Source organism: Acomys minous (genome assembly GCF_964271855.1).
Source record: "Acomys minous genome assembly, chromosome: 17".
Classification (NCBI taxonomy): Eukaryota; Metazoa; Chordata; class Mammalia; order Rodentia; family Muridae; genus Acomys; species Acomys minous.
The window spans coordinates 7,213,477-7,235,210 of record NC_140500.1 but is presented as its reverse complement, the minus strand read 5'-3'; the positions used below and the strand labels follow the sequence as shown (position 1 = coordinate 7,235,210).

The following is a 21,734-nucleotide window of genomic DNA, read 5'->3' as shown; positions in this document are numbered from 1 at the left end:
ACATGCATGTGTTTATTTCTCTCTGCTCTTGACTGTCAGAGTGATGTTCCTCTTTCCTTTCTGCACGTCTAGGGCTGCCTTTCTTCCAGTGAGCCCGGACCCCTGACTCTTTCAGAACACCAAAGGTCTCCTCCCATTTACTACCAGGCTTCAGACTTAACACGGTCTTTTAACATCCAAAAACTCAACAAGAAAAGGATCTTTTGTTCGCAGGGTATCCGGAAAGAGGTCCACGCTGTAGCTGTGTTCAGGAAGATGAGGTGTTTCAAGGGTCATGTTTGGTCGCACACCGTTACCATGCAAAGAACGTGTGTCTGCACCTGGCGAGAGGCAGCAGTTTCTCAAAGGGACATAGTTTATATTGGACAATTTCTTTCGGAATTTTCTTAGAAGGGGACAGGCATGCACTGCACTGAAAGGGACTGGTAAAGGTGACACACCAACGGAAAGCAGCACTGTTTAGCAGAACTAGCAGACAGAATGCCAAGCCCACGGGAGGGGGATGATGGCTTACAGACGTGGAGTTTGCAGCACCTATAGGATATTCAAATGAGGGCGGAGGGGGCGGTGCTGGATGAATCGGGAGCAGAAAAGAAAGATTAATGTTTAACACTTACATGTTAAGACATACAATTGACTCATGCCTAGCAGCCCACCGTGTGCCCTAAGGAATGAGCCTCAGTTTACAAATCAGGGAGCTCCATAGCTCATTCATTCAACCTCCGGGGAGTGGTGGCTCAGCAAGAGGGTTGCCTCCTGAGCTCTGCTGTGAGTTCACTGCGAGTCTGAGCTATGTCATGAGCTCAAGGTCACATAGTGAGGTCAAGGCTAGCCTTGGTCACAGATCCAGGTGGCAGAGGGTGATGGTTGTAGGAAGAGCGAGGCAAAGAGAGACTCCATCCCACAGACTGCGACGGATTTATTAGAGCAGTGAGGGGCCCCAACCTTTTGAAGGATGCAGGTTGAGCTCAGGTACTTACACACACACACACACACACACACACACTTACGCACACACGCACATGCATTCATGGTGCTACGGGAAATTACAGGTATTCTGGCGGTTTCACTGGGAGCAAAGTGGGTTGCTTTTGATAACTGGGCAGATTGTTTGTGCAAGTGGAGTGGAACAGTCAGTCAGGCTGGGGCTAGGCAATTCTTTATGGCTAGGGGCTATTGCTCAGGCTATTGCCTGACTCACTTCCTCATGACCTGAGGCTATTACCCAGTTGACTGGAATAGGAGGCGGATGGAGAGGGAGAAGAAAGGAGGAGGAGGAAGAATTGGAGGAGGGAGAAAAGGAGGATAAGTGGTAGGACAAAAAGGAGGCTTTGGGGAAGGGGATTAGTGGAGAAGGACTAATCCTCCTTAGTTTTGGAAATCGCCAGACATAACTGAGCATCGCACAATGTGCCTCTCCCGCACCTCTGGGCTCAGCTAGCAGGTTCCTTCTCTGAGTTCACGTAGCCATTCGGACCCGGGGCAAGGGCGCGGCGGACTACAACTCCCAGCGTGCCCCGGGGCGGGCAGTGCCGTGGGCGTGGCCTGCAGCTGCCACAGCAGGCGGGCGGTACCGAGTGGAGTCGGCGGGGCCGAGCTCCCGGATGTGGAGACGTTGGCGCGGCGGCGTGGGAGGAAGATGGACGCGCTGGAGAAGGGGGCCGCCACGTCGGTGCCCGCCCCGCGCGGACGGCCGTCCCGGGGCCGGCCCCCGAAGCTGCAGCGCAGCCGGGGCGCGGGGCGCGGCCTAGAGAAGCCGCCGCACCTGGCGGCGCTGGTGCTGGCCCGCGGCGGCAGCAAAGGCATCCCGCTGAAGAACATCAAGCGCCTGGCGGGGGTTCCGCTCATTGGCTGGGTCCTGCGCGCCGCCCTGGACGCGGGGGTCTTCCAGAGGTGCGCATGTGCGGGAGCGGGGCCCGGGGGTCGGGGGTCGGGGTCCCCAGGCCTGACCCTGGACGGCCCCTGCTGATGGGCACCTGTCACCCCTGGGCTGCGCTGACTGCCGGGTGCTGCAAGGCCAGGGAGGCAGCAGATGCAGGAATGGAGCTCAGAGTTGAGGCTCTCCAGCCTAGAGTCTTCCTTCACCTTTGGTGGGGGAAAAAAAAATACTCTGCCAGTGAGGCTGTGAGTCAGCACAATGCGGAAAAGCTTCCTATACCTATGACTGTATTGTGGGTGTGAATGGTTTTAGCCTACCTCTTAAACTTTGGCCTCACTAAACGACAGTTGTATCTTTGAACCGTTTTGGCTTCTACCAGATCGATCAGGAGTTACAAGTTGATGCTGTTCGTCAAAGGAGGGAGATCACATCCCTTGCCAACAGTGAATTTAAATGCACATGCTAGCTGCAACCTAATTCTGCTTGAATTTATTGCTTACCCTTTGATGGTTTGGTTTTTTAAGATGATTGATTCTGAAGGCTATTAATTCCCCATATTTCAAAGGCAAATTTTTCATCCAGCCGGCTTTGTTTAAAAATGAGATAGCAAAAGGTATAACTGTATGATTTTTTTTTCCGCTTGTTTTGACCCAAAGGAAGCTCTGGGTGGAGCCAAGCAAATAGAGCTGGCTTCCGAAAATAACACGTAATGACAAGTGTGGTAAGGAGAGATAGGGGGTACTGGGGACTTGGTTCAGCTCAGTAAACGTTTCTCAAGCCCCGCTTTTGCCATATGCATGCAAAGAAAGGGCAAGATGGTCCCATGCACAGTTCAGTCATTCATGGAGCTCACATTTGCTTTTTGTGTTTTTAACCCTCTCAGAATACAGAGTGCAAAGGAGTGATAAGTATGTTGAGGTCACAGTGACAAAGTAAAAGAGTCACAATGACAGTAGATTGAGAACAAAGTTATTATTTATGACTCTTGGGCAACACGTCAGGAAATGACATTCAGAGTGGATTCAGAAAAGAGTAATGGCAGAACTGGAGAGATGACCTAGCGCTTGAGAACTTGGTCTGTTGTTCCAGGGGACCCAAGTTCAGTTCCCAGCACCCTTGTTGGTTAGCTCCCAGCTGCCTGTAACTCCAGCGCCAGGAGATTGGATACCCTTTTCTGGTCTTCACAGGCCTCTGCACTCACATGCAGATATTCACTACAGTCTTTTAAAGGGGGAAGTGTAATCGGTGGAGGAGATGGCTCAGTGGATAGAGTGCTTGCCGTGCAAGCCTGAGGTACTGAGCTCTAATTTCCTGAGCCCACAGGAAATTCAGGTGAGAGACTAGTGTGGCAGTTATTACAGCAAGGCAGGAGGTGGAGAAAGGAAAATCTGGAAACGTGTGGGCTGGCCAGCCTGGTTGAACTCAGTGAACAACAAAAGAGAGACCCTGCCTCACAGTGGAAAGTGAGGACCCATGTCTGAGGTTGTCCTCTGGCCTCCACACATGGACCAAGGCAGTCATGCCTGCACTCACATACACGTGTACACACACACACACACACACACACACACACACACACACACACACACGGTAATTGAGCACAGTAATTAGGCTTAAGAACAAAAGATGAATCTTTTACTCAGCAAATGCTGTCAACCCACTGTGTGACTGGCACTCCTGTGTCTTGAGCCAGGGGGTAGAGTAGCGGCAGGAGCCAGTCCATGTGACCCACGACAGGGGCAGCCCCACTGCTCCCTCTGGAGCCACCAGCCACTGACACTGTGACTTCCTGTCACAGGAAGCCACAAGGCAGCAGGAGGAAGATGATGGGCTGCCACGCCTGTCCCGTCTCACCAGAGGTGGCACTGTGAACCTCATGCAGGGCTTCTGAGGAGTCCACTGCTGCTCTGGTCAGTGTGGGCACTGGATGGACATCGTTTTCTTGGTTGTCAATTCTCTTGATATTTTGGCATCCAGGTGTCAGAGGGCATTCCTGATCTTGTGCACCTGCAGAAAGGTGACTGATGTGACTGACAGCTGTCCTTGACAAGTTCCCTCACCCTCTGCAGGCAGGGCCGCCCTTATTGGTTAATTCTTGGGGCGGAGGATGCGGCAAAACAAACAGTCAATGCTGGGGGTGGGGTGGGGTGGGGGTGGGGGGGGGCGGTGTTGTCCAAGCTCCTTTCTGTCTCTGCTTCCTGGCTGCCATGAGGCGAGCATCTCTGCTCCACTGTGCCCTCTCCACCATGAAACTCTTATCTCACCACAGGCCACAAAGTTCAAGCCAAGCAATTACAAAAAAAACCTTAAAAACTGGCCAAAATAAATCTTGTTTTGTTTTGTTTGTTTGTTTTTCGAGACAGGGTTTCTCTATGTAGTTTTGGCTGTCCTGGACTTTGTAGACCAGGCTGGCCTTGAACTCACAGAGGTCCAACTACCTCTGCCTCCCTGGTGTTGGGATTACAGGTGTTCACCACTGCGCCTGGCTCCACAATAATCTCCTCCAGTTGTTTGAAGAATTGTCACCATAAGGGCCACAGCTGAGCAGCATGCAGACACATTCCTATATGTGGTATCTGACGAGACCCATCACTGCAAGGACCATAAAGCAGTGCACAGGGACGGCGTACTCTGTCACCGCAATCTGTAGCTGCTTTTTTCAGGGTAGACTGTCCCTTTCTGATGTCAAGCAGGGTGTCATGAGAACGATGGGCCTCTACACACATGACCATAGTCTCCGGCATCTTAAGGCCATATTCCTAACCCTGGTTCCCCTCTCATGACAACCACCTGAGGAGATGCAGCACCCCCAGGAGAATTGACCTTCTGTCCAGGAAAATCATGATGCACTCATTGGCCCCTAAGCCCCTCTTACAGAGAGAACTTGGGAACTGCTGGCTGTGACAGTATACAGCCCTACTGTGTGCCTTCTCAGTTCAGGTGAGCTGCAAGCATCAGCGCCTGTGGATGGTAGACCTGGTGGGCACAGTGGGCTTGTGTCTCTAGACATGAGATAGGCACTTGTCTCTCGTCCTCTTCAAAAGCAGCGATTCATAAATCCAGACGGTCCTGGGTGGACTGACTGACTATCTCTTGCTGCCACTCCCTTGCCTCCCCAGTCTTTAACAACACTTCCGGCTTCTGATTTCAGGATATTGGCATCTAGGCCCTTCCTTATTGCAGTGGCAGTGGAGGACAGACAGTGGCCTTTCTAGTTGTACCGGTGTCTGGGCTTGTTGATTCGTAGCACTCAGGTTTTTCCAGGCTTGTCAGGTCAGCTCACCTTCAAGCTTTAAACTTCTCCACTTAGCAGACCCCACTGCATCCCCTACTTACCTCAGCCCAGTCACTGCGTTCAGTAGAACACGGTACCTGCTAGTTCAGTTAGCCTCGCCTCATGAACCCCCAGCAGCCCTCGCTGAAGCCCATGAGGACAATCACCAAGTGAGGGGAGATTGTAGTGAATACTGGCATTGACGGTAATGCTGGGAAGTCCCTGCCTTGTTTATTAAGATGTATCTCTGGTGGGCTGGTGAGGTAACTCAGCAGATAAGTACGCATGCCGCCAAGCCTGACAACCTGAATTGGATCCCTGGAATTCTCACAGGGGAAGGAGAAAATGGGCTCCTGCACACACAGAGGCATTGTGTGTCGTTCCCCGCCCCCCAGCCCCTAAGTACTACATATGTAGGTGAAGAAAAATGTACATCTGCCCACACAAACCCCATTAGGAGTGGTGCCAGCATCAGCTTGCCTGGAGCAGCCGTCCATCTGTAGACGGCTCATAATGACAGCGACTAGAAGGAAGAGACCCCTTCCCTGAGCCAGCAGCCGGGGCATCTGTCCAGCTCTGCCCCCTCTAACATGTACCATGTGACGTCCCACTGCGACGTTGCCCCGACACCATCGCCTCTCTGTACCCCCACATCTCCATCCTGTGGATGGACTTGAGTGTACACCCAAGAGGAGAGGCTTGTTGAGGGTTAAGGGAACTAATATGCACTCAGCTCTGATGTGGCACTGACTGTTTTCCCTTGTAGTAAATGCTCTTACAGAGCAATTTGTCTCTTCCCAGGGTCCTTGGTTTCCTTTCTCGTGAATGGAGAATTAGAAATCCTGAGAATGCCTTCAGTCTTGACCATCCTTTGACTTTAAACAGTTAACGGAAATGTGTCTTTATGCTGTCTTCCATCTTTCAGCAGACTTTGTCTAGACAGGGCCGCACAGAAGGTATTGCCGGTTTTGCAGGCCAGATGGTCTCAGTTGTAACGTCTCAGTTCTCAGCCTGTATGTTGCAAAAGTGGCCGTGGTGGTACATGAATGAAGGAACGTGGCCGTATTCCAGTAAAACGTTGCAGGCGGCCTTGGGGGGTGGGATGGGACACTGTCCTACTCATTCTGGGGAGCAGTGTATCTTAGAGCTTCAATTAAAATGTGTTGATTGGGATTGAACTGGCCTGGTAGGGCCGCTGGGGACTTTGGAGCAGCTCTTGCCTCTCTTCCTTCAGCAAGATAGGAGGACATGGCAGAACCAGGCGGCCTGCAGGAGACTGGAGGTTGAGATTATCTTCTTCAAGGTCGTGCTTTGGCTCAGTGGGAGCAGACCTCTCAGGCTGCACGTGATGGCAGTTAGCAGAGCTTTTCCAGATTGCTAAACTCTCCTGCTAAGTGGGTCTGCAGTCCAAAAATGGGCTGATGAACATGGTCACGAGAGACCTGTTCCTCAATTCAACCGAGCATCGGGTTGATCTTTTGAATCTTGTATGACATTATGGTGAAAATCAACATACATCTTAGTTTCATTTCAAAGCCTGTGGGCTTATGACTTCTGAGGGGCCTGTGCTCTCGTATCATCCCTGAAAGTACATTTTGTGTTTCAAAGTCACTGCCCCACGCACCGCGGCTGATACTCTGTGTGTGTTGAGTTAGGTGGAGTGTGGCTTAGACCTGTCTGTTCATTCTCGTTCATTCTTTCATTTTTGTCCATGTCTTCTGACACTCCTCCACCAAAGAATGACCTGTCCACCTGACCCTTTAGTAGAGCGGGCCTTTGTGTTAAGTGTGCTGTGCATGCTCTGCTCCTGTCCCCAGTGCTCTTGTCACATGTCACACACAAAACTTTTCAGCTTCTTCCAATTAAACGAGCCAGTGCAGTCCTGTTATTACCTCTCCTGTTTCAGTGCTTAGAAAAGCTAACATTTTTACCTCTTACTTCGGTGACAGGCGGTTTGTTTTTATTGCCCATAGCCATAGGTGTACCTACAGTTACCACCACTTTTGCCATGGTAGAGCCATCACTGCTCTTCAGTGTGGCTCTGCGCTTCACTTTCTTCTCTCAGGGCGTCCAGGCGCCAGTGTACCCGGGGCTGGGAAAGATAGGGCAAAGCCAGAGTGAGAGAGTCTGGGGCCTGGGAGTGCTGGGGTTGGGGGTGAGGGATGGCGGGCTTCTCTGAAGATCTTAGTGTTACAGCTCTGGACGGTGCTTAGTGAAACAGCTTATGTGTGTTTATTCAGAGTGGGTGAGGGGTAAATAAGAATTTTCAGGGAGTGGAGAGGGATTCCAGGGTGGGCTCATATTGGTTAGGGCTGGGATGCTGGTGATGCCCTATTTGCATGGAGAGGAATTCCAGGTGCAGGCTCAGAGCAGGGAGGGGCTGGTCCTTTCTCCTGCTGGCTCAAGACTGAGATCTCCGCTGTTTGGACACGCTGTCCACCTCCACTAGTTCCATGCCTGATTCCTCGGTTGCATGGTCCATGGACCCCATATTCTCTACTCGACATCCCATGTCAAACACAAACCCAGTGTATGTTAGACAGCAAGAACTTTAAAGGGTGTGGGGGAAGGTCAGGCACTAGGAGGAGCAGATCACTTACTTGGTTCCCTTTCCCTGATGGCTTAGTGGGAATCACAGCATTACCTGGGCCTGCCCTCCCCCTTTTTAAACTTTATCTTGCAAACGCTTTAAAAGCTCACAGAAGCCTCCACTGAACCATCACTCAGTTGTTCTTCAGCCGTAAGCCAAATATCAGGACATGTGTGCCATCCTGTGCTTCATCTTTAGCATGTTCTGCTAATGCCCCTCACCCACCTCAGCTACTCCGTCAGCATTAGTGTTCCCCGGTTAGTAGTGCTGGGAGACTTGACCATTCACCTGTAGCCATCTTGTTCACCGGCTTTCTGTGAGCAAAAACAAAAACAAAGCAAATGGGACTTACTAACTTTATCCTTTCATTTAAATCCTCATTTGTGTGTCATAGTAGTAGTGGTGGTAGGCTGGAGGTGGTGGCTGGGGGTGGGGGTGGGGGTGGAGGTGCTAGTGAGGGTGGAGGTGGTGGTGATGTGGGTGAGCAGGGGTGCACAAAGGCCAGAGGAGGATGTCAAGTGTCCTGCTTTATCACTCTCTACCCTATTCCATGAGACAGATTCTCTCACTGAGGTTGGAGCTAGGCTGGCAGCCACCAATTGCCAACAATCCTCCTGTTTCTGTCCTTCACAGCTCTGAGTTAGAGGACACCTTGCAGCCATGCCTGGCTTTTTGACGTGGGGTTAGGAACCTTGCAGCCATGCCTGGCTTTTTGACATGGGGTTAGGAACCTTGCAGCCATGCCTGGCTTTTTGACATGGGGTTAGGAACATTGCAGCCATGCCTGGCTTTTTGACGTGGGGTTAGGAACCTTGCAGCCATGCCTGGCTTTTTGATGTGGGGTTAGGAACCCTGCAGCCATGCCTGGCTTTTTGACATGGGGTTAGGAACCTTGCAGCCATGCCTGGCTTTTTGACATGGGGTTAGGAACCTTGCAGCCATGCCTGGCTTTTTGACATGGGGTTAGGAACCTTGCAGCCATACCTGGCTTTTTGATGTGGGGTTAGAAACCTTGCAGCCATGCCTGGCTTTTTGACGTGGGGTTAGGAACCTTGCAACCATGCCTGGCTTTTTGACACGTGGTTAGGAACCTTGCAACCATGCCTGGCTTTTTGACACAGCGTTAGGAACCTTGCAACCATGCCTGGCTTTTTGACACAGGGTTAGGAACCTTGCAGCCATGCCTGGCTTTTTGATATGGGCTTAGGGATTTGAACTCAGGTCTTTATGTTTGCCTAGCAAGCACACACACCCACGGAATAATCTTCCCCGCCCTTAAATCCTCTTTCTACAAATTCTGAAGGGAATAAATGAAATCCAGAGGTTAAAAGTTTCTCCTTATGTGATCTTAGACATACAACATATATACTCTTTTTCTCTTAATAAATGCTAAATGAGTGGGACAGATAGAAAGGATTACATGCACTTGACAGACTCTAAATCTTGAAAATATCTACATACTGTCATTACTAAAGCATGTGGCTCGAGTATATCTATGCCCTCTATTTCTAGAAAGGAGCGTTTGTGAAGGTTCAGAAAACAGCTTCAGTAGAGACTAGCATGTCCCTACAGAGAAGCAGTTTGCTCTTGGTCCTACAGAATCCAAATAGGCAGCTGTGCTGTGGTGATTAGAGGTAGGCGGCCCCAGGCAGTGCAGCCCTGGCCGCCTTAGCGTTAGCGCTCACTTGGGTATCCACACGTTGACTGTTTTAAAAATAAAGTTGGATTTTCTGATCAATGTGAACCAGATCTGGATACTTACTCTCTTCTAGGCTTAAAACTATTCTAGTTCAGCCAAACCCAGTGTGTTTCTACACATGTTAGTCTCATTTGTGTGTATGATATTGTGGGTTTAAATTTGCAAAACAAAGTAGAAACACCTTCACTTTGCTCTAGATTTGACTTCTAGAGATAGCTTACTTAGTGTGGCCATCTTAAAAATACTGAGTTCATTTTTCCTAGTTTATAGAATTACACTCTTGAACTATCTAGATAACAGTTTATTGAGTTGCTTTTATTCTTACATTGTTTTGGATCTTTATGTTTTTGTTTATTTTGGTTGCAGGGGGGCAGCTTTAAAACAGGGTCTTCCTATGTGGCATTGGCGGCCTGGAACATAGGAACAGCACCCCACCCCGACTCTGCCTCCTGAGCCTTGAGGGTCCAGGTGTGCACTAGGACGTCTAGACAGCGCTAGCTGTACTAAAGCTTTTCCAACACCAAGCTATGTACGTGGTGCAGAGCTCTGCCTTACCCTTGGCGGTCTCTCTGCTGATGGAGTTTATTTAACTTTCTTTTTACCGCCTAAACAGTGTGTGGGTCTCAACAGACCATGATGAAATTGAGAATGTGGCCAAGCAGTTCGGTGCACAGGTTCATCGAAGAAGTTCTGAAACGTCCAAAGACAGCTCTACCTCACTAGATGCCATCGTAGAATTCCTTAATTATCACAATGGTAAGAGTCTGGCTACTAAACTATGTGTGATTGCAGCCATGGTTTCCATCACACAAGACTCATGTTAACAGTTGGCTTAAGATCTCAACATCGCACGATCCCAGAGCTGCACTTGATGCCTTTCCTTTGTGTTGTCCTCAGAGGTTGACATTGTGGGGAATATCCAAGCTACGTCTCCATGTTTACATCCCACCGACCTCCAGAAAGTTGCAGAGATGATTCGAGAGGAAGGATACGACTCTGTCTTCTCTGTTGTGAGGCGCCATCAGTTTCGGTGGAGTGAAATTCAGAAAGGAGGTAACTAGTTCACTGCACTGAAATCCAGGCGTTGTCTTGTTTTGTTAATGTAAACACTGTTGACCGAAAGGAGAGCTGCGGAGCAGTAACTGCCTGGTGCACAGCTGCAGTAGGCAGTGACAGGGTACTCCAGCCTAGATCTTTCTATAAAGCAAAATGTTAAAACCCAAATCAGTTCGGTCTCCCACTCTTCAGACGTTTCAGTCCGTATTTCTGTTAGCTCGTAAAGCAGATACGTTAGTTTCCAGAGCAGATACTTTCGTGTTCCTTCTTGGCCTGTCATTCACGCTCCAGACAGGTCATACCCGACCCTCCATACTGAATTAGTGCAGCACCTCCCAGGGAAATCCTGAAGTTAGAGTGAGTGGTGAAGGTGACATGCAGTTAGAGTCAGTTAAATGACCTCAGCAAGCATTTAGGTTAAGGAGATGACAGGTCTGTAAGTAAGTGCCATGCGTGGAACGTGGGAGTGCTGGGGACTCTGTCTCATCTTTGCCTGTGCCCTGGGAAGGACATTGCTCCTGCTGGGTGGCATCTAAACCAGGCCAGCATTTCTTGGGCTTGGGGACCGTCCTTGTTTATAAAATCATAGCTGCTAACTAGGTCAGTTGTTATCAGTACATCACGGCTTCTCTGGGACACGTTGTATCTTGTTACAGGAGATGTGCATGTCCGACATGGTGGTCCTAGCAGTACTAGCTGTGCCGAGCTCAAATGTCCCCTAAAAGTACAAATGCGCATCACAGGGGAATGGGGAGATGGCTTGGCAAGTGAGGCATTTGCCACAGCACGTGAGGCCCAGCATTCTAATCCCCAAAACCTGTGTAAAAGATGCGTAGGCGTGGCAGCCTCCTGTAGTGCCAGCACTTGGTAGACAGAGACGGGATTCCTGGGGAAAGTTGGCTTGCTGCTGTCGGCAGTCTGTAAGCTCTGGGTTTGAATGAGGGAGCCAGTTGCACAAAATAAAGTTCAGAGAGATGGAGGGAAATTTGTAAGGCAAATATTAGGCCTGTACTCGTGTGCACCCCACCCTCACCACTCCACACATACGTTCATACATGTGTGACCATCATAGACCTGTGCACATACCGAAAAGAAGGAAAAAGTCCACACTGCATTTCTGTGACTTAGTGTGAATTAAGTAAGAGTCATGGTGTCTTGTTAATAATCTTATACTTACCGCGTGATGATGGCTCTCATGGCGTTTAAGGCTGTTTTCTGACACCGCGGCGAGAAGATGTCCTCGGTCTCCATGTCTTCTCGGCCATAAGCAGCCGTCATTCCCATGATCAGTCCGTTCTTCCCGCCCACCCCTCAGGAGGCCCTGCTTGCCCTCTCCACAGTGAGACGTGACCTGCTTCCCTTAGCTCACCCTGCCTGGGGCAGCCTCCTCACACACTGGCCTAACATGCGCGTCTGCACTTCTGCCTTGTCCTCCCTCTGGAATCCATTCTGAGTTAGGTTTGAGGTGTTTCTGGCTGACTCACAGTCGGTTCTCCTCAGTGATGAGTGGTCCCAGCTGGTGTGTGAGTATATGAACCATCTCTTCACCCCGTCCAGCCTTGAATTACTTCAAGTTTTTTTTTAAAGTTTATCTTTAGTAATTCCATCCCCTGTTGAAATTTCCATGTTTATCCATTTTCAAGATATTTTTCTTTGATATTCATGGCAGGTATTGGAAAGTTCTTTGTGCAAATTCGAGTCGTTTCTCCTTGTTTGTTCACCTGAATGTGACCATCATATTTCTGCTTCTCTGTGTGTCTCGTGGTGCGATGTGCACGTGCTGTAGACATTGGAGTCCACATTTCCTCAGAGGGGACTCTCTTTCTTCTGTGTGAGACCCAGGGTGTTGCAGTGAGAAGCTGCACTAGACTCACACTGCCTTGCAGGAAGATCATGTGGGTACAGCTGGCTCCCACTCAACTACCAAAGACAGCACACAGCGCCATACAGACAGGATAGGTGACGCCAGCCCCAGGCTCCGCCCAGTCTTCCAGGCTGTCCCTTGTCCGAGGCCTTGGTGGTGGCAGCAGTGGTGTTAGAGTTGTGCTTCTGTGCCTGACAACTTGTAACCCACATCCGGGAGTCAGGATGTTTCCTCAGGTTTCACACAGCACAATCACTGTGCTTTTGCCAAATGTGAGCTTGCTCACCTGTCCTCACACTCCATAAAGTGTCTCCCAGGGGAAGGGCGTGTCCTGGCCTGTCTTGTTGAGTCCCCTGGACTTTGAGCCACCTGTTCTCACCTCTGTTGCAGGTCGCCTGAGAGCAGAGAGGCCTCTCTGTTGCAGTCTCCACGTAGTTGTAAACTGTGCTTCCACTAGCTGTTCAGACATATTTGCTGAATTTCCCTAAATTATGTCAGACATGAGTCAAAGTGAAGCAGAAAATGGTTAGTAAGAGAAGGTAGTCATGGGAGCCTTGTGAAGGAACTCTAGCATGTAGATGTATGCACACCTGAACACATACACATATGCATATACACCCAAAACTATACACACACATGTATGTGTACCCAAACACATCCTTGTACCCAGAGTCGGGTGAAATCCAGTGAGGAGAAGGGCATTTCTGCATCGCTAACCACAGCGTCACGGCTCCATCCATTATATGACGAAGGTGGACACTGCTGGGTTTTCATTGTCAATAGAGTAAATATTAATTTTTGTGTTTAATATATATTAAACTACAAGTAAAAACATAAATATTTCAATTGGTATAGGCTTTGAGGAGGGCTGGGAATGTAGCTTGCTAGGCAAAGTACCTGCCTAGCATACAAAGGCCCTGAGTCCACATGTCAGCACCATATAACACTGGCATGGTGACACATGACTGTCATGTCATCCCATCACTCAGGAAGTGGAACGAGATGTTTAAGGTCATAGTCAGCTAAATAGGGAATTTGAGGCCAGCATGGGTTACATGAAACACACACACACAGAGAGACACAGACACACACACACACACACACACACACTTCAATGATTTAATAGGAACATCCTTGGTTGTCTATGATGATTTCTATGAAAGCGGTTTCTAGCCATGCTACATAAATGCACACACACTCTATTTCTGATGCTGGAAATAATGAAAAATAGACTAAAGAGGTTAACTACAGAATGGTGTTTTATGGCAAGTCCTGATCCTTGGGAACTGTTGGAAGGTTGTCTACATGCCCTGCAAAACCACAGTACTTGTCTAAATCCCGTCAACCTGAGTTTCCTAATTCACTCATGAAATATTTTTTCTGATGCTGACTGTTTAAAAGCAGAGACAGATCATTGGGAATGTTAGCGCTTGGCCCTTTAGAATAGTACCTTTTGTTTATGTGGATACAGATGCCTGCATTCTGAGGGGGTTTTTATTTGTGCTTAGAGTTACTAAGTGAACAGTCTGTTGAAGGCAGTGCTGACTACTGTCACTTTTGCTTTAGTCCGGGAAGTGACTGAGCCTCTGAACTTGAATCCAGCCAAACGGCCTCGTCGACAAGACTGGGATGGAGAATTATATGAAAATGGCTCATTTTATTTTGCTAAAAGGCATTTGATAGAGATGGGTTACTTACAGGTTTGTATACTCATTTTATACAACTCTTGAAACTGTTCTATGTTATGTTTTAGAATCTGGGAGAAACGCTTGGCTCTAACATTTCCTGAGGAGAGGCCGGGTTCTCCTCAGGGCCGCTGTGCTGCAGCATTCATTCCCCAAGGTGGGCCTAGGGGTTCCCGGTGAATATCTGGGAGTCTGTTCAGTTGAACAGTGTTCTGAGAATGCAGTAAGGCTGAGGGCTCATCGTGCCCCAGTGGTCACATAAGCCCACTCAGTTGTTTGTAGTCCATACTAGGTTACAGTGAGATTGTGGCTGTGTGGTTAAATAATTTCTGCTACTTTAAAAACAGAAAAGAACCAATTCAGGAGATCTGAGAGCATTGACCTGGTTTTCTGGAAGGCCAATTCTGTGTCACCTTGACAGTATCGCTCTGTGTGCTCACTCGCTTGCTGGTTAGAGAGGATTGGCCATCTCTCATTTGTAGAGCCTTCGTGGCTGTGTTGTAAACTTGAAATGGGCTCATTTTCATTCTAGATGACAAGCAGGCTTAGGGTGGGCTGGAAAGCTCTGCATGGGTCACCTACAACAGTCTGCACAGCTGCTGAGGGACATGGTCATTCCTACTGCATTTACAGAGGTGACAACTGCACCTCTGAAAATAACATAATTAGGAGCCAGCTCTGGAGTTAGGAGTACTGGCTGCTCTTCTGGAGGCCCCAGGTTCAACTCCAAGCACGGCATGGAAGCTTATGATAACCATCTGCTGCAGGTGCCCACCCCAGCCCTGGCCTGGGACCAAAGACCTGAAAACCTGGGTGCTGCTGTCAGGTGTCCTTTGACAGAGGAGGAGCAGCACATGTCAGGGTCCTCAGCCGCCTGTGGCCATGGTGCTCTTTTCACCTTAAAACAGGCCTTTTTAAAGGAAAAAAGGGAACTTGCACTGTAGACAGAAATCAAAAACTCATTTGTTTAGTTTGAACTTTCTTTTCAAAATAATCATTGTGAGTATGTTGCTGGCTTACTGGATTATTTGTTCTCTCATGTACACCCAAATCCTAGCTGCATATACATAGTGGATATCAGAATAGTGCTCACAGCATTCCTCTTGTCTTCAGGGTGGAAAAATGGCGTATTACGAAATGCGAGCTGAGCACAGTGTGGACATCGACGTGGACATCGACTGGCCCATCGCAGAGCAGAGAGTCTTGAGGTAACGGAAGAAAAAGGCTGGGATGGCTGTGGACCAGAGCCTTATGTGTTTGGCCTTCTAGACATTGATTTGACATAGACTCTGTACTCCATCCCATTGAGTGGAGAGACACTTAAGGTGTATAAAAAGCACACCTGCTGGGAGGTGCACAGTCTGCCTGAGCAGTGCTGCTCGTAGGGAGTTCCCGCTGTGACAGCAAAGTGTGTGTGAAGTGAGTTTGAAGGATGGTGTCTGAGTGGCCCAGGCTCTGCTGAGCAGGTGAGGGGCGAGCAGGTGAGGGGCGGGCAGGTGAGGGGCGAGCAGGTGAGGGGCGAGCAGGTGAGGGGCGGGCAGGTGAGGGGCGAGCAGGTGAGGGGCGGGCAGGTGAGGGGCGGGCAGGTGAGGGGCGAGCAGGTGAGGGGCGAGCAGGTGAGGGGCGAGCAGGAGAGTTTGTACTCATGGCTTTGTCTCATTTTCTTTTAGATTTGGCTATTTTGGAAAAGAGAAGCTGAAAGAGATAAAGCTTTTCATTTGTAATATTGAAGGATGTCTCACCAATGGCCACATTTATGTATCAGGAGACCAAAAAGAAATAATATCTTATGATGTAAAAGATGCTATTGGTATAAGTTTACTAAAGAAAAGTGGTATTGAGGTATGTGCTCCCTTAATATAGTATGTACCACACTCTGATTCAGGGTCATAGGACATTCCAGTAATTAAGAGATTTAAGGGTTTCAGAGAACTGCTTGGCTTATGCCTAGAGAACCTTGACACTGGAAAGATGAAACTGAGGGTTTTCTCAGCCAGGTAATATTTCTTACTAATCAATCATACTTTAAACGCACTTCTTCATTTTCCATAGGACCTTGGAACAAGAAAGATTCCTTAGTTGGTGTTGGCAACTATTCATGTGAATGAAATTATTAACGCAGAATAACTTAATGTATATGTGTATTTTTCTTAAAACGAAGGTTAAGCCAGGCCTGGTGACTCAGACCTGAAACCCCACATACTATGGTCTTGAGTTCATGGACTGACTGTGTAACTCAACAATACGTTGTCTCTAGATCAAACATGAGAAGGGCCTGGGCTATAACTCTATGCTAAACACTTGCTTAGCACACATGCAGGATACCTTGGATTCAGCCTACAGTGTGGGAAAGAAAGAGCTTACAGCTCACTAGTGGTCTTCAATGTGCGATGCTCTGCGGAGCCATGTGCATTTTCCTCTTGAGCAGTTGACCTACAGGGAGCAGGCGCTGTGGCACCTTGATAGTCAAGCAAGCTTTGTTTGGCAGCTGGTCCTTCCTCACTGGCCCTTCAGGGGATCAGAGGACACTCATTCCATTTGTGACTTGCGTCTTCACAGCTTGATTTATCCTCAAGCCTGTCTGTTTCCCTCTTCTTCTAACAGACTCTTTTTCCAGGTGAGGCTCATCTCCGAAAGGGCCTGCTCCAAGCAGACAATCTCCGCCTTAAAGCTAGACTGTAAAACAGAAGTCGGTGTGTCGGACAAGCTGGCCGTGCTGGATGAGTGGAGGAAGGAGATGGGCCTGTGCTGGAAGGAAGTGGCCTATCTCGGTGGGTCACTCAAGCATCTGCTTACCTTGTCAGAACTAACCAGAAGGGAAAGTCCCCAAATGACTGTAAGGAAGTGGATAGCTCTTAAACTGCAGAGTGGAAATTACCTGACAGCAGTCTGAGCCAGTGAGAAGACTTGGTGGGTAATGGCAGGCCCTGTCAAGTCTGGTGACCAGAGTTCACTCCCCAGGATGCACATGGTAGAGAGAGAGAAGTGACCTTTGAGAGTCGTTTAACCTTTAGCCTCCACACGAGAGCCATGGCATATGCCTCCCCACACACAAATAAATAATAAATAAATACCCATGGAAGCAGCTACCCTGAAGGCTGCCTTAACAGTATGTGTCAGAATAGCCTAGTAGGGTATCTCCAGCACTGACTCCTATGGAGTCAGGCCATTATCTCATCAATAAAGTGGAGGTCTCAGGAGTACATGATGCCTTGGGGCTGCTGCAGAGAGTATGCAGCCTAGGTAACCCGGAGATTCTAATACATGAGCGCACTCTTTACTGCTGGTTTTTACCTACAAATTCCAATTTTAAGGAAGAAACTGGAGAAATGTGACAATGATGGGCAAAAGAACCCACCTCTAACCCCGTAAGCAGTATGTGCATGCAGTGGATGCTGGGACGCCACTGAGGACTGTGATGGCATCTGTGCTGATTGGTGTGTTCAGAGGAGTGTGAGGATTTCTCCTTAGTGTTAAGCAGATAGGCTTAGCGGATCCCTGTTGTGTGCAGGCATGGAACTAGTTGCTAGGACCATAAGCATGGTGCTCCTAGAGCTGACAGCCCATGACCTCAGCATTGTAAGTATTGGGAAGGCCAAGCTGCTGCGGTGCATGGTGACTGCAGATCATACTGACAAATCAGAACAGCCTCAAGAAGGTCTCAGGCGCCTGTGGCCTTGAGAGGCTGGAATAGCTTTGGAGCCAACTGCAGAGAAAATACAATAGAACATTTGTTATAGAAAGTACCAGCCGTGTGAAACATGATCCCTCTGTACCATGTGATCCATAGGATCCTCATTATCTGTGAGGCTCGGAGAAGCTTCCAGATGACTGACTGCATACTCATAGCCAAATAACAAACTACACAAACATGAGAAAGAAACACTGAGGCTTCACATCAAGTGGGAAATTTGTCATGTATGTAGGCAGAGGCCTAGAGTCAGACTTGAGAAGGTATTGGTAACAAAGTCGTGATAGTCATGCTGGTTGGCGCCATCTGTTTGCATTCAGGAAAATGTTCCTGTGCTGACTGTGTATGGCTTGAACAGTTAGGATGAGAATCCCTCCTAAGTGTTTACTTCAGAATGTAAGCAGTGTTTCAGAAGGGCTTGTAAATGTATAAAAACACATTCCGGGACTGGGTAGGAGATTCCCAGCACATACGTGGCAGCTCACAGCCCTTTGTAGCTCCAGTTCCACAGGACCCAGCGCCCTCTTGAGGCCTCCAGAGGCACTGCCTGCACATGGTGTGTAGACATACATGCAGGCAAAAAAACCCATAAGCATAAAATGCATGTCTTGTGAGACTCCTTAACAGTATTAGTGCTGTGCTAGGCATGGTGGTGTGTGCCTGTAGCCCCAGCATGGGAAGGCAAGGGATTACAAGTTGAAACTTGCATCTCAGTACCTCTCATGAGAAAACTGTGAAGACAAGATTAAATACAGTACTGCTGGTTTGACTTTTTCTCTTCAGTGGATGCCATGCAGTTTAGTATTGAGTTATGGGAGCACATTTCTGTGGGCAGACACCGGGCACTTGGGAAACAGTGCTTTCTTAGTGCTGTTTGCTCTGAAGCCGCCTGGTACCTGGGTTCGGAATGCTGACTGTCCCACTGTGGCCTCTGGACAAGGCAGGTGCAGGGAGGGAAGAGTTTTGTTAATGTAATTTAGTGTTTATTCTAGTGTTTTCAATATGTCAGCTTCCCTACAAACAGTATATGACACGGAAGCCAGAGCGCTGTTGTAAATAGAAAAGGGACTTGGATTAGCAAAACAGCATGTGGGTTTGGTTTGGCTCCTGATCTTAAAATTTTTGAAATGAAAAAGCCAGTTTAGAAGGGCTTAAAGAAGTGGTTTCAGACCTCAATTCAGGTGCCCAGCGAATATGGAAAATGCTGGCAGCTGGGCCTGTGCTTCCAATCCCAGCAGTAAGAGAAGGGCAACGGGCAGGGTCTTGGAGCTTGTTGGCTAGTCTAGGCCAGTTGGCGAATCCCAGGTGCATTGAAAGACCCTGCTGTTACAAAGTAGACGAGGAGCCAGCAAGCTGGCCAGTGGGAGAGGCGCTTGCTACCCAGCTGGGAAACTTGAGTTCAACCTGGGTCCACATGAAAGAAGGGAAGAACCAGTTCCTACAGGTTGTTCTGTCTGTGTGCATGTGCGCCCCCCCACACACTCACACACACACACTCACACACACACACACACACACACACGCACACACACACACTCAAACACACACACACACACACACACACATACACACACACTCTAAATGAATAAGGCAGTGACTGATAAAGACTCCTGGCTTTGACCCCTGGCCTCCATGCACATACACACCTACATACACAAAGTGACAAGTTTTGAGCTGGTGATATTTGACCACAATAGGGCATTTAAGTATTTTAAGGAATCATTTATTGTGTGAGTTTGATAACTATAATTTTCAATTAGATATAAATGCTTAAACGTTTGGGAATAAACGTGGGGGTGATAGCGCACACCTTTAATCCCAGCACTCTGGAGGCAGAGCCAGAATCTCTCCGGGAATTCCTTCCACACTATACCTCCAAGAAAACTAGGGTATATGGCATAGAGAGAAATAGTGATTAAATAATCTAAAACTGATAATTATTAAATAAACCTGGGGCCTTTGCATATATTCGGTTTTCCACTTAACAATGTTACTTGTAATTCAAGTACAGAATTTTGATAATTATAATATACACGGTAGGTAAAATGTATGCTCCATTCCTACTTGCACTTAAGGTGTTGTTCTGTTCCGTGTGCTTGTTAGTGACAGTAGGTAAAATGTATGCTCCATTCCCACTTGTACTTAAGGTGTTGTTCTGTTCCATGTGCTTGTTAGTGTTGCTTTTGATATAGGAGCCTATTACTTACTGCTGTGGTTTGCATCATTTAGCTGGAACAGCCTGTGCGTCTTTCCTATTGAACTGTCTGTCTCACTCATAGGCAACGAAGTGTCTGATGAAGAGTGCCTGAAGAGAGTGGGCCTAAGTGCTGTTCCTGCCGACGCGTGTTCCGGGGCCCAGAAAGCCGTGGGATACATCTGCAAATGCAATGGTGGCCGGGGAGCCATCCGCGAGTTCGCAGAGCACATTTTCCTCCTGATGGAAAAGGTTAACAACTCATGCCAAAAATAGAAATTGGTGTGGTGTGAGAGGCAGGATGCAGCCTCCTCCTGCCGCCCTGCATTGTTTTTGATCAAGCCCCATGGTGTGATCTACTTTGTGAAATTCCTTACTCTTTTCAAAGCTCAGTTTTCTCAAATCATTGTTCCAGAACCCAGGAGTTAATTATGACTGCTTTCCTCTTGATACAAGGTAATTACTGAGGGATTGACCTAGTCTTTTTCAGACTTCTAGTGAATGCAAGTCAGACATCATAAACAATCAACTTTGTATTGTTCCCTGTCAAACTGTGTTTGTGTGGTTTTAATGATATTGGGATTTTATTTATTTTAGGGCAGTGTGTCTGGTAAGATACACCTGTGTTAATAAAGTTACAGTTCACAAACTTGATGAAGTCTTTGTAATATAGACACATTTTCTAGGCATTTCTTTGAGCACTAGCTGTGTAGATTCAGAAACAAGTTGGACACCAAGTATGAAACATGGTGACTGCTTTGCATGTGCACACAGGAGGACATACACACATAAATACAGACTTAAATCCGTTCATGTCTGTGCCTGTCACATTCTGACTTAGAGAAGGCAGGGTGAACATTGACAGCTCTGGCTGACGCTCCTGCTTTCACTAAACCTGCTTTCACTGTGGCCCTGTGGCCAGTGCACATGTCCCCAGTGGATTCCGAGAGCGAGGCATCAGCTCATGAGTACAGACACTCAGAACAGTCACAACTCTTCCCACCACTGAAAAGGAAGTCACACGAGTGCTGCCTGCAAGTCGGTCCTCCATGCCCACTGTGTGTACCATGGGCCGGCAGTTCTGAGGCATTCCTAGAAGGCAGGCGCAGGTTAAAGGGAGACAGGTGCCTTCGGCTTCATTCCTTGCCCCTTGTGCTGACTTTGCCCTTGACTTCCTGTGTGTGCCACAGATGTTTCTGCCATCCCCAAGGTTCTCACCCCTGCTTTCCCCTCTGACCTCAGTGCCAGGTGTCAGATCTGACTACCACCCTCTAGGCTCTGGGAGCCCTGGTTGCTTCGCAGACTGTTGCTGTAATAAGCTATGGCCATGGTGGTGCATGCCTAGCACTCGCACTCAGGAGGCTGAGACGAGGGCCAGGAGCTCGGTGCCATGGTGAAACGTCTCATAACCACTTAAAGCAAGTTAGCATAGCTTCCCTCGGCTTCCCTGTTGAGACAGCAGGCTTGAGTCTGGTGCTGCCAGCTGCACCCTTCAGTTTCTGAGCGGTGCTCCTAGTCCTCTGTTTGCATTTGATGTTATCTTCTGCAGAGTCTTCTAGTGACTCCATGCTGGCCACAGAAAAGGCCACTTCAGGGAAAATGCTGTCTGGCCACAATCTAGTATTTTCAGCCCAGTTTCCTTTGACAGTGGGTTGCCCTGTCTAGTCAAGGTTTTGTGTTACTTCCCAAGAGCGCCCCTGTTTAGCCTGTTGTCAAGTCCCGCCCATAGCAGCATGAACTATTCATTCCTCAGAAACATTCTCCTCAGGAGCTACTGTGTAAGGAAATGAACCACACCAGGG

General features: G+C 48.5%; 1 protein-coding gene across 1 annotated transcript; it reads left to right on the top strand.

Annotated features, from left to right (window-relative positions):
- The first annotated feature begins 1,569 nt into the window (after positions 1-1,569).
- Positions 1,570-20,581, top strand: CMAS (cytidine monophosphate N-acetylneuraminic acid synthetase). The gene is made up of 8 exons (XM_084766682.1): positions 1,570-1,893; positions 10,056-10,198; positions 10,340-10,495; positions 13,929-14,062; positions 15,161-15,255; positions 15,718-15,889; positions 16,665-16,818; positions 20,018-20,581. The coding sequence occupies exons 1-8, from the start codon at positions 1,640-1,642 to the stop codon at positions 20,206-20,208; spliced, it is 1,299 nt and encodes a 432-aa protein (XP_084622808.1). The 5' UTR covers positions 1,570-1,639; the 3' UTR covers positions 20,209-20,581.
- Positions 20,582-21,734: the final 1,153 nt, after the last annotated feature.

Excerpts from the sequence above, each read along its gene's own strand:
- CMAS (XM_084766682.1), top strand. The coding sequence starts at position 1,640 with ATGGACGCGCTGGAGAAGGGGGCCGCCACGTCGGTGCCCGCCCCGCGC. Across the intron at positions 10,496-13,928 it reads GAGTGAAATTCAGAAAGGAG|TCCGGGAAGTGACTGAGCCT; the intron begins GTAACTAGTTCA and ends CTTTTGCTTTAG. Across the intron at positions 14,063-15,160 it reads TAGAGATGGGTTACTTACAG|GGTGGAAAAATGGCGTATTA; the intron begins GTTTGTATACTC and ends TCTTGTCTTCAG.